Raw genomic sequence first — 12,682 nt, forward strand, 5'->3', positions numbered from 1 at the left:
AAGTCGGCTGGGCACCCACACACGCCAGAGTATGGACCACGTTCCCTTCAAACACGGCTCACTTAACATTCCTAAACCCTGCAAAGGGGCAGTGCTACCTTATCTCCTGAGGATGGCCCTGAATGTAGAGGAGTCACGGGAGCTGCCCACATCACCCACCAGTGACTCTTCACTCCCCACATTTTCCCCGAGGGCCTGATGTGCACTGAGCTGGGGAAGCCCTGCCAAGATAAACTCTCCTTCCCAAAGGCCACAGAAGACGGCAGGCCTCCGACACTGCCCACATCGAGCAGAAGGGACGGGGCAGAGGGGCATCTGTCCGGCTGACTGCTGTGTTCTGTGGGCAGATGGGGCCAGAGAGGACCCAAACATGGCCCCCTTTGTCACTTGGCCGAGGGGCCAGGCCACCGTGTACCGGACAGCTTTGCCCCAACAGCCTCTGCTGCTGGGCCAGCCCCCAGCACCATGACCACAGCTCTGCATGCAGGCAGTGCTGGGACAGGTGCCCTGGCAGTCACAGGGGTCCTGAGCCAATAAGGGCCCTGGGGGAGGAATCAGAACTCAGACTGTGGAGAAGAAGGTGTTGGCCAGGAGGGAACCAGGGTGGGTGCTGGGTCCTGTCCACGCTGGGATCTGAGATTCTAAGAGGTGGGTTAGGGGTAAAAGGGGCAGAAGTTGGCCCATGGGGTGAGAGGAGTTCAGCAGAGATTGGGAGGACAGGACAACCTGGGGAAGAGCAGAGTGTCCTCCCCAGCCTCGGTTCCTCTCCTGATGCAGTCCTCATCTCACTCATAGACTCTGGAAGTCTCCCTTTGGCGAACACCTAGCCCCCGGCTCCCAGGGCACTTCCCAGACAGCCGATGCCACATCCCAGGCAGCCCCTGCTCTGCCCTTGGGGTCTGTGCCCGGCAGAAGGGCAGCTGACCCTCGGACCCTCTCAGCCTGGGCCCCAGCTCCTCCTGGCCCTGGAACCAGCAGACACACCCACCCTGCGCCTGGTGACTGGTCATGCTTGTTCCCATTGGTGATGGTGTGTTGGGAGGGAACTGTTTTAGATACCAATGTAAATCTGTGTCTACATCAATTCCACATGAGTTCAGTCCTCATATGGGAAGGGAATCATAGCTGTGGGGGGCTCCATGCAGGACCTTGAGGTCCCCGAGGCCAGTCCCTGTGGCCACAGCAAGGAGCATCTGCTTCAGCTAGTTGGACAAGACTCTCTCCTGCCCAGAAACAGGCAGAGGGACTTCCCCTGCTCTCCACCCATCATTGTATCCCAAACACACCCGTGTGGACAGTCACCTCAATGTCTCCTCTCAGCCCAGTGCCCGCGCTCTTCCTGATGAGGGTTAAGCAGGAGCAGCCTCCTTTCCCCATGTTCACGTTGCAGGTGGCTGCCTTCTCCTCAGCTCCCACCAAGCAGAACAAGAGCCAGCCAGGTCTCTCCAATCCCAGGACTTTCCAGGGATGCTGATAATGATGGGAGGCCCCAAGAAGCCTCCCTAAAGCAGGCAGGGCCTTGTGAGTGGGTGGTGGGAGGGATCAGGGCTTCGTCAGCATCTGTCAGTCCCCGGAGCATCTGAAGGGGCTCCCTACGCCAGGAGGAAAGAGTGGGGCCGGCCCCTGTGGGTTCCCAGAGCCTGGCATCTGCCAGTTCCTCTGCCCTCCCTCACAGACACCCTCCACGGAGCAGCACAGCACCGAGGACAGAGGCAGCAGCCCCGAGAGCATTTTCCAACACAACTACATTTATTCACATTTACACACGAGGCCCCCAATGTACTGCTTCCCACCCCCACTCCCCAGCCCCTTCCCCCCAGACCCTCCCTTCCTGCCCTCCCCGTTCAGCCACCCTCTCCCTCCCCTCCCTCCCCTACCCTCCAAAGCTAAGGCCCAGCAAGATCAGCACTGGGGGAGAAGAAGCTTTTGACTGCTTTGGGGCATCGGATGCCAGAGCCCCAACCTTGGGGATTGGCCCCAGAGAGCCTGCCCAGAAGCCCCTACTGGCTACAATGCTGCTTATTCTCCTTCCTGGAGACCAAGGGGTCACCCTTTCTCTTTCGAGACTGTGAGGGGCCACCCAGCCCCCAAGTCAGGGATTGCTCCCCAGACACCCTGAGCCCAGGCCCTGGGTGGGGTGTCTTTTCAGCAGGGGACGGGCTTCCAAAGAGAGGTCGCTTCTTGGACTTCATGGCAGGAGAGCGTGCTAGGGTGAGGCCTCTTCTCTGAGCAGATGGGGACTGATGAGTTCCCTGGGGTCCCCACTTTTCTGGGCTGAGAAGGCCCGAGGCAGGGACAGGGCTCTGGGGTAGCCACCAGGGCAGAAGCTTGTGCTGGGAACCCAAGAGGAAGGCCAGGCTGGGGAGCTCCTCCTCCTCACTTGATCCCTGAGCCAGCCCATGTGACTCCCGGACAGGAGACCCTCCAGGGAGATCCAAGGCATCCTTGGTCCCCAGGCCAGGGCTGGTGGGTCTGTGGTCCTGGGGAGGGGAGGTTGGCTGGGCAGCCCTCAGCCCAGGGGAATCCTGACATCCCAAAAGCACAACAGAGTCTTTGGACCTGGCCATGCCAGTGTGTGCTCTGCCTCGACTCTGAGGGTCCCGGGCAGCCTTCTGGGCTGGGCAGGTTTCCATGCCAACCCCTTGTTGGGGGTCAGGGATGTCTCTCTCTGCTCCTTGGCCAGCTGCAAACTTAGAAGAACTTGAGTCCAACTGGGCCGTGCCATGACCAGGGGCTGCCCTCGTATGCTGTTTCTCCTTCAAAGTTAGGAGGCGCTTCTCCACTAGCTGCGGGAGGAAAGGGGGCACTTACTGGCACTGCCCCAGGTGTGAGCAGGGCCCAGGGTGGTGGAGACCAGGGCACTTGGGCGGCAGGCAGGGAAGCCTGAGGCAGCTGGGCTTTATGTCAACGAGAGAGGGTGTGGCTCTGCCGGGCATCCCGTTGGGCCTCACCGCAGCTTGCATGCTGACTCCCCTCCCTGGCTCCTGTCCATCCTACTCCCTCTGAACCTGCATCTTCCCACTCCAGAGTGGTTCCCCAAGAAGCCAGGCATCCCCGGGGGGGGGGATTAGACAATCAGGTGGGCCCTGTGTGCCGGGTCCCTCCTGCCCCTGGGGTACCTGGGCAAGGGTGAGTCCTTCCTCCTGCTCCAGCTCCTGGCTTAGGGCCAAGAAATCCATCTGTGGATCTGGGGAAAGCAATTCTTCCAGGAATCGGGGGTGAATGACGGCCTCCACCTGGAAACAGAAGGAAGAAGGCATGAGCTTCCTGGGCAGGGAGTAACCTGGAGCCAAGAACACCTGGAGGGGATGCAGAAAGCAGCGAGCGCCCCATCCCCACCCTCCTGGGGCTGTCTCATATCATGGTGACCACCAGCTACAGACACAGACCACAGACCTGGTAGCATACACACACACAGACAGAGACACACAAACCACACACAGACACACAAACAGACCCACATATGACACAGGAAAAGACACAGACACAGGTAAGGTACACACTCCACACTCACACCCGCACAGACACACAAAGACACACAGTAACAAACCACAGACACAAACACACAGCAGCACACAGACACACACAATCAGATACACAGACACTCAAATCCATGGAAATACACACACTGCTGAGTAGCTAAGGAACAGAGTTTAATTCCAAGGACCTGGGAGTGCCACTCGCTGGAATCCGGCAGACCCCAGCACTCCAGCCCACCTTGGTGACGAAGTCTTTCTGGGAACACAGCTTGTCAATGTAGCTCAGGAGGCCCGGGTCTGGGGGCGTCCAGTCCTCTTCCCGTTGTTTCTCGGGCTCCCCTGTGGCCCCAAGGGAAGGCCCCAGCAGTTCCTCCATGATGTCCATGTACTCCTGCACCACTTCTGGGGGGATCTCCTCAGGGACCTTGGTCTCTGCTGGCCTCTGGGGCCTGGGTGGTGGCAGGCGGGCCTTGGTCTCTGCTGGCCTCTGGGGCCTGGGTGGTGGCAGGCGGGCCTTGGTCTCTGCTCGTCGGTGGGGCCGGGGTGGTGGCAGGCGGGCCTTGGTCACTGGCCTCTGGGGCCTGGGTGGTGGCAGGCAGGCAGTCGGGGCCTCGGGGCCGGCCTTGCTGGGAAGGTACACTGAGGCAGAGAGGGAGGAGTATGGGCGTGGTGAGGGCCGCTCCTCCTGCTTGTACCACACAGGGGAGGGCAGGGCTTGGAGATGTGAAGTGGATCCCAGCTGGGTCAGGTCCACCTTAACCACAGCGCCCCCGGAGGAGGCAGGAGGGGCACATCTGAGACAGCATCGCTTGGGAGGAAGTTTGGAGCCACCAATACGCCCTGTACTCTCCCCACTCATCCCTGCTTCCTGGGCAGAGCATATGTGGAGTTTTGGACAGGAGAGGGGAGAGAGTAGCTAGGAAACTCGACCAGGTCAATACCCAACATATGCTCCCAGAAACTGTCCTGTTGGAGGGAGCAAATCCCCCTCTTGAAGGGAAGCATGGGGTGTGGGGACAGTGGCCTCCCTTGGCCCCTTTGGTCTTTGCCATGGCTCCTGTGGGAATGTGGGAAGCCATACCTGGCTGCTTGACCACCTCAGGGGCCGGGGGTCCTCGAGGTTCAAGCCTCGGTGTGGCTGGAGGAGGCAGGCACTGGGGCCCCTTCATCCATTGCGATTTCTGAATCTGCATCTCCTCCTCAGCCTCAAACTCCAGGAACCTGGCGGTGAAGGAGGCCCAGGCTGTGCTGAGAGGGTCCAGGTCCCCTCCCCCCAGGACCAGGCAGTGACCAAGGGCAGGGATGGGAGGGAGTGCCTCGGGTGGGCTGTCCAGGCCCTCACTGTGTCCCATTCCCCAGTCCCAGGAGGAAGCTGCTCCCAGAGTTCTGGGCTCACCCTCCCTCACTCAGCCCCTGCAGAGCCCATGGCATCAATGGGGCTTCCTGACTCAAGTCAGGGCCATGAGGTCCAGGAGGGTCCCGGGGGACCCCTCCTCCAGGTTTCAGCTGGCCAGGGGTGGGGTGTATGGCAGAAGGCATCAGGGATGATGCCCAGATGCAGGAGTCCTGAGGCTAGGACTGTGGGCCCCCGAAAGATAACCCAGGGGCACGAGGCCTGGGAGACCCCGGGTCAGGAGGAAGCAAAAGCTGAGCCCAGAGAACAGGGCCCCTTTCCCCTGAGGCTGCTGTCTGTCTGTCTGTCTTCATGGAGGGGACTGCCCAGGAGCAAAGGCAGTCAGGCCAGAGATGGGTCTCATGGTGTCCCGGGCACAGGTCTCCCCAACCCAACTCCCTGGCCAGGCTGGGATGGGAGAAAACTGACTTCTGGCCACTGCTGTGAGGAGCCTGCACCCCACTCTTGTCTATAGTCACTGGTGCCCCTTCTCCCCAATCCCCACAGCTGGAGGTGACCCACTTTGGGCTGTGATGCTGGCTGCTCCCGCCATGACCTCTAGTGTCAAGGCAGGGGTTGGCCCCAGGCCAGGCAGGGGGTGCTTCTCAATAGGGCAGGACAGAGACCCCAGAACACTCTAGGTGGCAGGAGCAGCTTCCTGAGGGAGCCAGGGGCCCAGAGTGTCCTGGGTTTGTCCAAACCCACCTCATACTCCATGTTGAGAAGCCACCATGGCCACCGGACCTCTGTCATTCACTCTCACCCTGCCATGCGGGCCCTGTTCCGAGGACCCCAGACTCACTTTTCTGCTATCTCGTAGAATATCATCCGGTCAAAGTTGCTCGTGTGCTGCCATTCCCGCATGGCCCGCCACAGTCCCTCCTCCAGGGTCATGGTGGGCTTCCGCCGGGCCAGGGATCGGAGAACTGGGCTGTAAACCAGTGCAGTCAGTCTCAGCCTATAAGCCCACCCTTCATCCCAAGCCCACCTTGTCCCAACACCTGGCCCCTGTCCTCCCCACACCTGTCCTGCCATCTGTCCCTGTCCTGTTCTCCCCCATGTGGGCTCCTCAGGCCCCAGGACACACCCCCAAGATCAAACATCAACACAAGCTACCAAGTGGCCTCTCCGACTGCCCCTCGAGTCCTCAGTGTTGCGAAGTGGACTCAGTACTATGGGTGGAACATGTGTGTCCCCAACATTCCTGTGCTGAAGCCCTCAGCACCAGTGTGTCAGTATTTGGAGGCAATCAGGGTTAGAGCAGGTCATGAGCGTGGGTCCCAGTCATGGAATCCAAGCTCTGATAAGGGCAGGAGGAGACACCAGGGCTCTTGCTCTCAGCCACGAGGAGACACAACCAGAGACAGCTCTCTCCAGCCAGGAGGAGGGCCCTGACCAGACACCAAATCTGCTCTCACCTTGATCTGGGACTTCTGGCCTCTGGAACTGGGAGACTTGAATGTGTCTTGATAAAGCACCCAGTCTACGGGATTTGTTACGGCAGAGCCTGAGCTGACTGAGACAGTGTGCACACAGGATGACCTGGGTGTGAGGGTTAAAGTGCAGGTTCCAGGGCCCCAGGACTGAGCATTCAACTGCCTTCCTGGGGATTCTGGAGCAAGGCAGACCCTGGGGATGTAGCCTCAGGGCCCTGGAGCATGAGGAGCAGGAGCACACGTCCAGAACCAAAGCAGAGTGGTGTCCATGCCACTGCAAGCAGCAGGTCTAGATCCCACATTCCCACAAGAGCCATGGCAAAGGCCTGTGAGCCTGGGGCAGCTCCACTCCAAGAATCAGGGTCCCCAGTGCACCCAGACTCTGCTCCAAGGGGGAATGCAACCAGTTCCAGGGTGCAGGAACAGCGAGATTTTGGGGGATGAAGATGGGGCCACCTTCCACCTACACCCCAGGCAGGGGACTTCTCTAGGGGAACGGCCAGTGTGTTGCATGGTGGATGTGCTCAAGCTCCCGTTTGCTCGTCAGTGGGAAACACAGGGTGACAGAGGCGCCGCAGGGTGGAGAGAGGCAGGGACTGGGAATGAAACCACAAACTCTCCCAGATGCTGACGTTGCTGCCTCACAGCCACCACAGTCCATGGCCCTGGGCTGCTGGGCTTGAGGTGCACTCAGAGCTGTCACTGGAGCCCGTGGCTTTGGGGAGTGCTCTCCTAGATGGCCTAGTCCTGATAATGATAGTAATGGGGACAGCAATCATAATTGCTGTCATGTAATGTGTCATAGCATGTGCCAGGCACTGTGCTATGCATGTCATATGTGAGCTCAAGTCATCTCTTCACCATCATCTGAATGAAGCATCATTGCTTCATTTCTAGGAGGGATAGAGGGTGAAGATGCAAATACCTGCCTGGCATCAACCCCAGTGCGGGGCCCAAGACCATCCGCCTGTGCAGGCTCCACCACCACTGTGCTAACTGGACCTCGGCAGAACTGCGGGCATGAGCCAGGTTCCTGCTGGGCCCTGCACCTCCTCCCCCCAGCCCCATGTGAGGTGCTCCTGACCATCAATACTGGGTTAAAGGGGAGGCACTGGGGTGTGTACTCAAAGACCTAAACCCAAACTGTAGCTCACGTCACACCAGGAACCCTCTCTGACCTGGGTCTTCTGTAAACATTGCTGTGAAAATTATTGAAAGTAAGGATTGGCTGGACTCATGGGACAGTGATGGGCAGTTGAGATGAGGCCCCTGACAGTCTGTCCTGAGCCACAGCCAGATTAATATTGTTGAAAATGTATCTTCCCATAGTGCAACCCATCACCCTCACAACCGCCCTGCAAGCTCCCCTGAACAGCGTGACCTCCCGTCCATCCAGCAGCCTCATTACATGTGAGCTGCAAGACCAGCTCCAATGCCCCGAGGACACTCACATGAGGAAGCATGAAAGCGCTTCGGTGTCAGGACTCTGGGGAAGGTGCCTCCGGGCCAGGGGCTTGTAGTGCTGCCAGAGTCGGAAGTTCTCATAGACACTCTTGGGGTTACAGGAGTCATCTGGTGGGGCCTTGGCCTGGGAGGAAGCCAGGCTGCCCTCTCCATGAGCCCCTTGTGGCCATGGCCCAGCATTCCCTTGGGACACGATGGGGGGCAACTGGGCAGCCGGTGGTGGTGGTGGTGGAAGAGGAAGGCCCTGGGACCAGCCTCCCTCACCGGCCTGGGTGCCCCCAACCACCTGGGGAGCCATAACAGGCACCACAGGAGCAGCTGCCAGGAGTAGGGGAGGTGGACACACGACACCTCCACAGAGGGTGCCTGGAGCCTGCCAGACGAGGGGGGCCTGAGTTAGGACCAAGGTCTGCACCTGAGGGGCTTTCACAGGCCCCACCTCTGTCCCCATATGGACAAAGACATTGGAAGCCCCGGCCCCACTCGGCCCACGGCCATCCTGTCCTTCCACCAGAGGTGTGCTGGGGAAGGCAGACAGCACCAGAGGGCCGCCTGGAGGAACCCCTGCAGTCACAAGGGGCAGCCCATGTGCTGGGCTGGGAGCGGGTATGGTGAAGGGCAGAGCCGTGAACACAGACAGGGAGGTGCCAGGGTTCACGGTCACGCCCGGTCCCAGCACTGGGTATGCTGTGGAGACAAACGAAAGAGGTGAATGAGCTGGGGTCTCCAGGTCCACACTAGTCACTGGGGAATCAGAGGGGAGTCCCAACAGCTAAGGGCTTATGACAGGGAAACTCTGCAGCTTGCAAGTGTCCCTGAGTGTGCATCGGATGCTCTGTTCCTCCAAGGAGAGTCGCACCACTGGAGAGCCTGGCCCTGCTCACCAAGACTCCCTAAACTCTGTCTCCCAAGAAGCAACAGCCAAGCCTTTGCTGCCTGAGGGTCTGCCTTGGGTGTCCCTGGCAGACTCTGTGAGCCTCACAGGCATCTCCCAAGCCATGGGTCAGGGATCAGTCTCTCAGCGGCTTGGTGGTCCTCAGCGTGCTCAGCAACAGGTGAGGGGCCTACCCCAGGGCAATGGCTCGGCACTCAGAAGGCTGATAGGAAGCCAGAAGCTTCCGAATATTATGGCCCCATCTCCTCCTCAATCTTCCTTTTCCTGAAGCTCTTGTAAATCCCTTTCTTTTCTAGCTCAAACACAACAAAAGAAAACCACTGGATAGAAATCTTTCCCAATCCAGCACCCTAGGAACCCTGAAGATAATCCATAACACGTCACACCCAGCATGGAAGTGATTGTCCTGGCACCACCCACAGCAAGTGCTAAATAGGGGTCAGATTCAGGCCACCCTTTCCTCAGTACTAGATGGTCCCGGCTGCCACTCAGGAAGCTCTGTTCCCAGGGAGCAGGTCTGAGAGGCAGTGGTGGAGTCCCCTGAGACAGTGTCACTGCATAGCCAGCAACAGCCACACACGATTAGAACACAGCCAGCAAATGGCAAGCAGCAGGGCTATCGGGGGAGGTGTCTAGGGATTTTCACAGCTGCTGGTCATGTTACAATAGGTAGTGGGACAAGGAGCCCATCTCTGGTCCTTCTTCTCCTTTGAGCTCCCAATAACTGAACATAGTGACCAACCAAGAACCAGGGGTTCTTGGGCCACGGGCCAGGTGAGGCAAAGTTGTCCGGAACTCATCCCTGTTCATTAGGACCTCATGCAGTCTCTAGTCAAGGGGAATAAGGGATACAGCACATGCACCTCAGCATTCAGGACACATATTCTAACTTGAATAATAATAATAAGAGAATCATCTTCCTATTTGTGTGCTACTCTCTTTCCTCTACTGAAAAGGAAACCAGCCTTTCCAGACCCTTCCACAGAGAACCAGCAAGAATCCACACCTGTCCCCTGTCCATGAGGTAGTATAAATGGAATAAGAGCAAATTCTTCATCTCCACAGTAACACAAAGTGCAGAGGACGGGCCATGAGCTAGCAGACAAGAGGAAATGGGTCTGAAGACCTGAGCTTCCACAAAAGGGCAAACAATTCAGAACAACTCAGGAAACCCAGGCCCTGTGTTGCCTGAACTTCCCCATCTGCCCCCACCCCTGTTAAATCAAAGCCAACAGCTACCTGAACTGAGGGAGAAGCCATGTCTGGGGAGGGAGCTGAGAGGCTCTGGGCTGTGGCAGTTACAGTAGCCGCCAGCCTCACCCACCCAGAGGCTGTCACTACATGCTCTGTCACAGTCAACCCACCCAACAGTTTTCTGGCTGAGACCGCTTCTCCCCACTCCTCCCTAAGATCTAGAAAATTCCAGTCCAAATCCCTCTGAACACTATGGAAGGGCACCTTCCAGGTGCCTGAAGACACGGCACAGGGTTTGGGCTTGCCTGTCATCCTCCAGGGGCCACCAGCACTACAGGATCCCACCACTCCCTACAAACACACAATGACGTGACCTGTCTCCTTCTAGAAAGGATCAATCCATCCACTCCATCCTTTCCCCTACATGGTGTATTCCCCCAGGCATCTTGGTCCACCTCTAAGGAGCCGTCCTCCCTAACCACAGACTCAGGGTGCCATGGCCATCCCCAGGTGTGATGTCCTTGGGGACATCCAGTCCTCCCTCCCAACTCAACAGCAGCCCTATCAACTGTCCCCAGGGTCAGTGTCAAATTTGAATTCCCAAGGAGTTGAGGCATGGCAGACTCGGATAATGCCCCCATCCCTACAGGCTCACCTCCATTTGAAGCCATCTCCTCAGGCTGGGCACTGAGGACCGCTATCTGGCAGTTTACGCAATGAGAAAAGTCAAGGGTAAGACCCAGAGAGTGACCTGGCTCAGCAGATGCTCCTGAGTCCAGTGGAGCAGGTAAAATTTGAATGTAAATAGGTTTAGAACATAGGACCCCAGACATTCTGCAGAGGGGGAGGGGCAGTGGGCAGTTGGTAGGGGTGGGGGACATTCTGTGAGGGGCTTCGGCCATTAGGCAAGAACCTGAGTTTCCTTTCCAACTGGACGGCAGCAACAGAGATGGCGTGTGCCTCTTTAGGCAACTTTTAAATTGACCTTTTGACTCACAGCAAAAGCTTCTACCCGATGTCCTCTTTACTTCCATTCTTTATCAACAGACCTACTTTTGTGCCAATCAACCCATGCTCCTTCCCACTTTGGCTCTTTCCCACTCTTGATGAATTTCAACGGGGGCTGCACTTCGTGAACAAAATTCAGAACACATTTTCAGTCTGAGAAACACAGGGGTTCTTAGGAAGGCAAGGGGACTGGGTGTTTGAAATCAGGATGGTCTCAGCCGATCCAGGCTATTAGGTGGCTGTGTGTTCATCATTGTTTAGGAAGCAATCTTTGTGCCCCCAGGACATGTATGTTGCTGGAATCTCTGTCCACACCAGCAGGCCAGCCTTACTTCCTATCCCCTTTGCTGGAAAGCCTCAATCCAGGAAAGAGTGGCTATGTGACCTACAGCACCAAGACCAGAAATCCTTTCATTTTGTTTCCCAGCATATTGTGCTGGTGTTAAATGTTTATTTTTTTATCTTTTGAATGATTTTAATTTAACCAAGCAGTACTTTTCATGGCTTCAAATTCAAACTGTGCACAGTGGAATAGGCAATGACCAGCCTTCTTCCCATCTCTTTTCCCTGGCCACCACATTTTCTTTCCTGGAGGAAACAAGTGTTATCTGATTGTTTCTCATCTTCAGTGAAACACATCCTGGCTGGCCTCTCTCAGCTCACTGTTGGCCTCACCTTCACCATACATTCTTGCTGTTTGGAATCCAGTGTCATCGCATGTGGTTCTCTGCATGGGAATTATTGTAGCCTGTCTTAAAAAAAACTTCATTCTCATTTCCACACTGAGAATCACTGTCCGTTTATTAGTGTCAAAATGACAGGAAAGAGCACTCATGTTCTGTGTTGTGAACAAGGGGAGTGTTAGAGGAAACTGGTCAAAGGAGATGAGGAGTGAGAACTCAGAGCACAGCAACAAAATCTTCTGAGACACACACATCACTCCCTGCTGGGCAGGGTAATTTTGCACGATGGGAGGGTGTTGGGGAAGGGAAGAGGCCTTCAGCCAGACCGGTGCACACTGCGAACATTCACTGAAACACACTCTGTTGGAACTTATGAAGCATTTGCCCCATTTGAAGACATTTGGACTCAAGAAGGCAGAGTTGCAGAAAAATGTAACAGGGGCCACACTGCAGGGGCAGGTGGTGGATTGCAAGTCTCAAGCCCAGGGTTCTCCCCTCCTTGCGCCAGTTGTGTGAGAAGGTCATTTCCTAACTCCTGTCCAATATCCCCATGAGTTCTCGGTTTTGTCCCAACTCTAAACCTGAATGGTCCAGCAAGCATTTCTATGAAATGCCTCCACAGTGGCCACTGGGAGGGGAGTGACCTCCATGCAGTGATTGCCTGTCTGGGTGCTCCCAGGCCTTTTGTCCTCTGAGACAGACCTGCCTACTTACATGCAGCCCTCTTCCGCTGTGCAACTCTACCTCGATCTTAGCTGAGAAGATCAACGGAGAGCAATTCAAGCAAAATCATGGTAAACCTACCAAAACCAAACCAAACCAAACAAACCATAAACGCTTTGGAGATCTTTCTGAGGACTTGATCTTTTATCACGGGGCAAACTTAAATGATTTTCAATCAATAACTTCATCTAAGAGGGATGTTGAAGCAAAATATCATACTCAGATACTGAAGAAGGGCAGCATTCTTGGTGGCTTCCTCCCTTGTCAAGTCAGTCAACCGATGCTTTCTCAAGATTCTCACACATGGCTTTGATATAGGATTTGAATGAGTCTTTTTCTGAGCCAGTGATACAAAAACTATACTGTGGAACAGTGTCTTGTCTTAATTCTGCAATCGCTTCTGTACA

At 56.4% G+C, this 12,682-nt stretch overlaps 1 protein-coding gene across 2 annotated transcripts; it reads right to left on the reverse strand.

Annotated features, from left to right (window-relative positions):
- Positions 1-1,734: 1,734 nt before the first annotated feature.
- LOC129006256 (NUT family member 2B-like) lies at positions 1,735-10,895 on the reverse strand. Of its 2 annotated transcripts, XM_054435770.1 has the most exons (8): positions 10,517-10,895; positions 7,760-8,459; positions 5,675-5,803; positions 4,561-4,700; positions 3,994-4,118; positions 3,718-3,948; positions 3,120-3,236; positions 2,001-2,786 (listed from the first exon to the last, which is right to left on the reverse strand). In XM_054435770.1, the coding sequence occupies exons 1-8, from the start codon at positions 10,893-10,895 to the stop codon at positions 2,001-2,003; spliced, it is 2,607 nt and encodes an 868-aa protein (XP_054291745.1). The 2 variants fall into 2 exon arrangements, with proteins under 2 accessions (XP_054291747.1, XP_054291745.1); XM_054435772.1 differs by having other exon boundaries at positions 1,735-2,786; positions 3,718-4,118; positions 10,517-10,645.
- Between the last annotated feature and the right edge of the window lie 1,787 nt (positions 10,896-12,682).

This window comes from Pongo pygmaeus, chromosome 8 (assembly GCF_028885625.2).
Source record: "Pongo pygmaeus isolate AG05252 chromosome 8, NHGRI_mPonPyg2-v2.0_pri, whole genome shotgun sequence".
Lineage (NCBI taxonomy): Eukaryota > Metazoa > Chordata > Mammalia > Primates > Hominidae > Pongo > Pongo pygmaeus.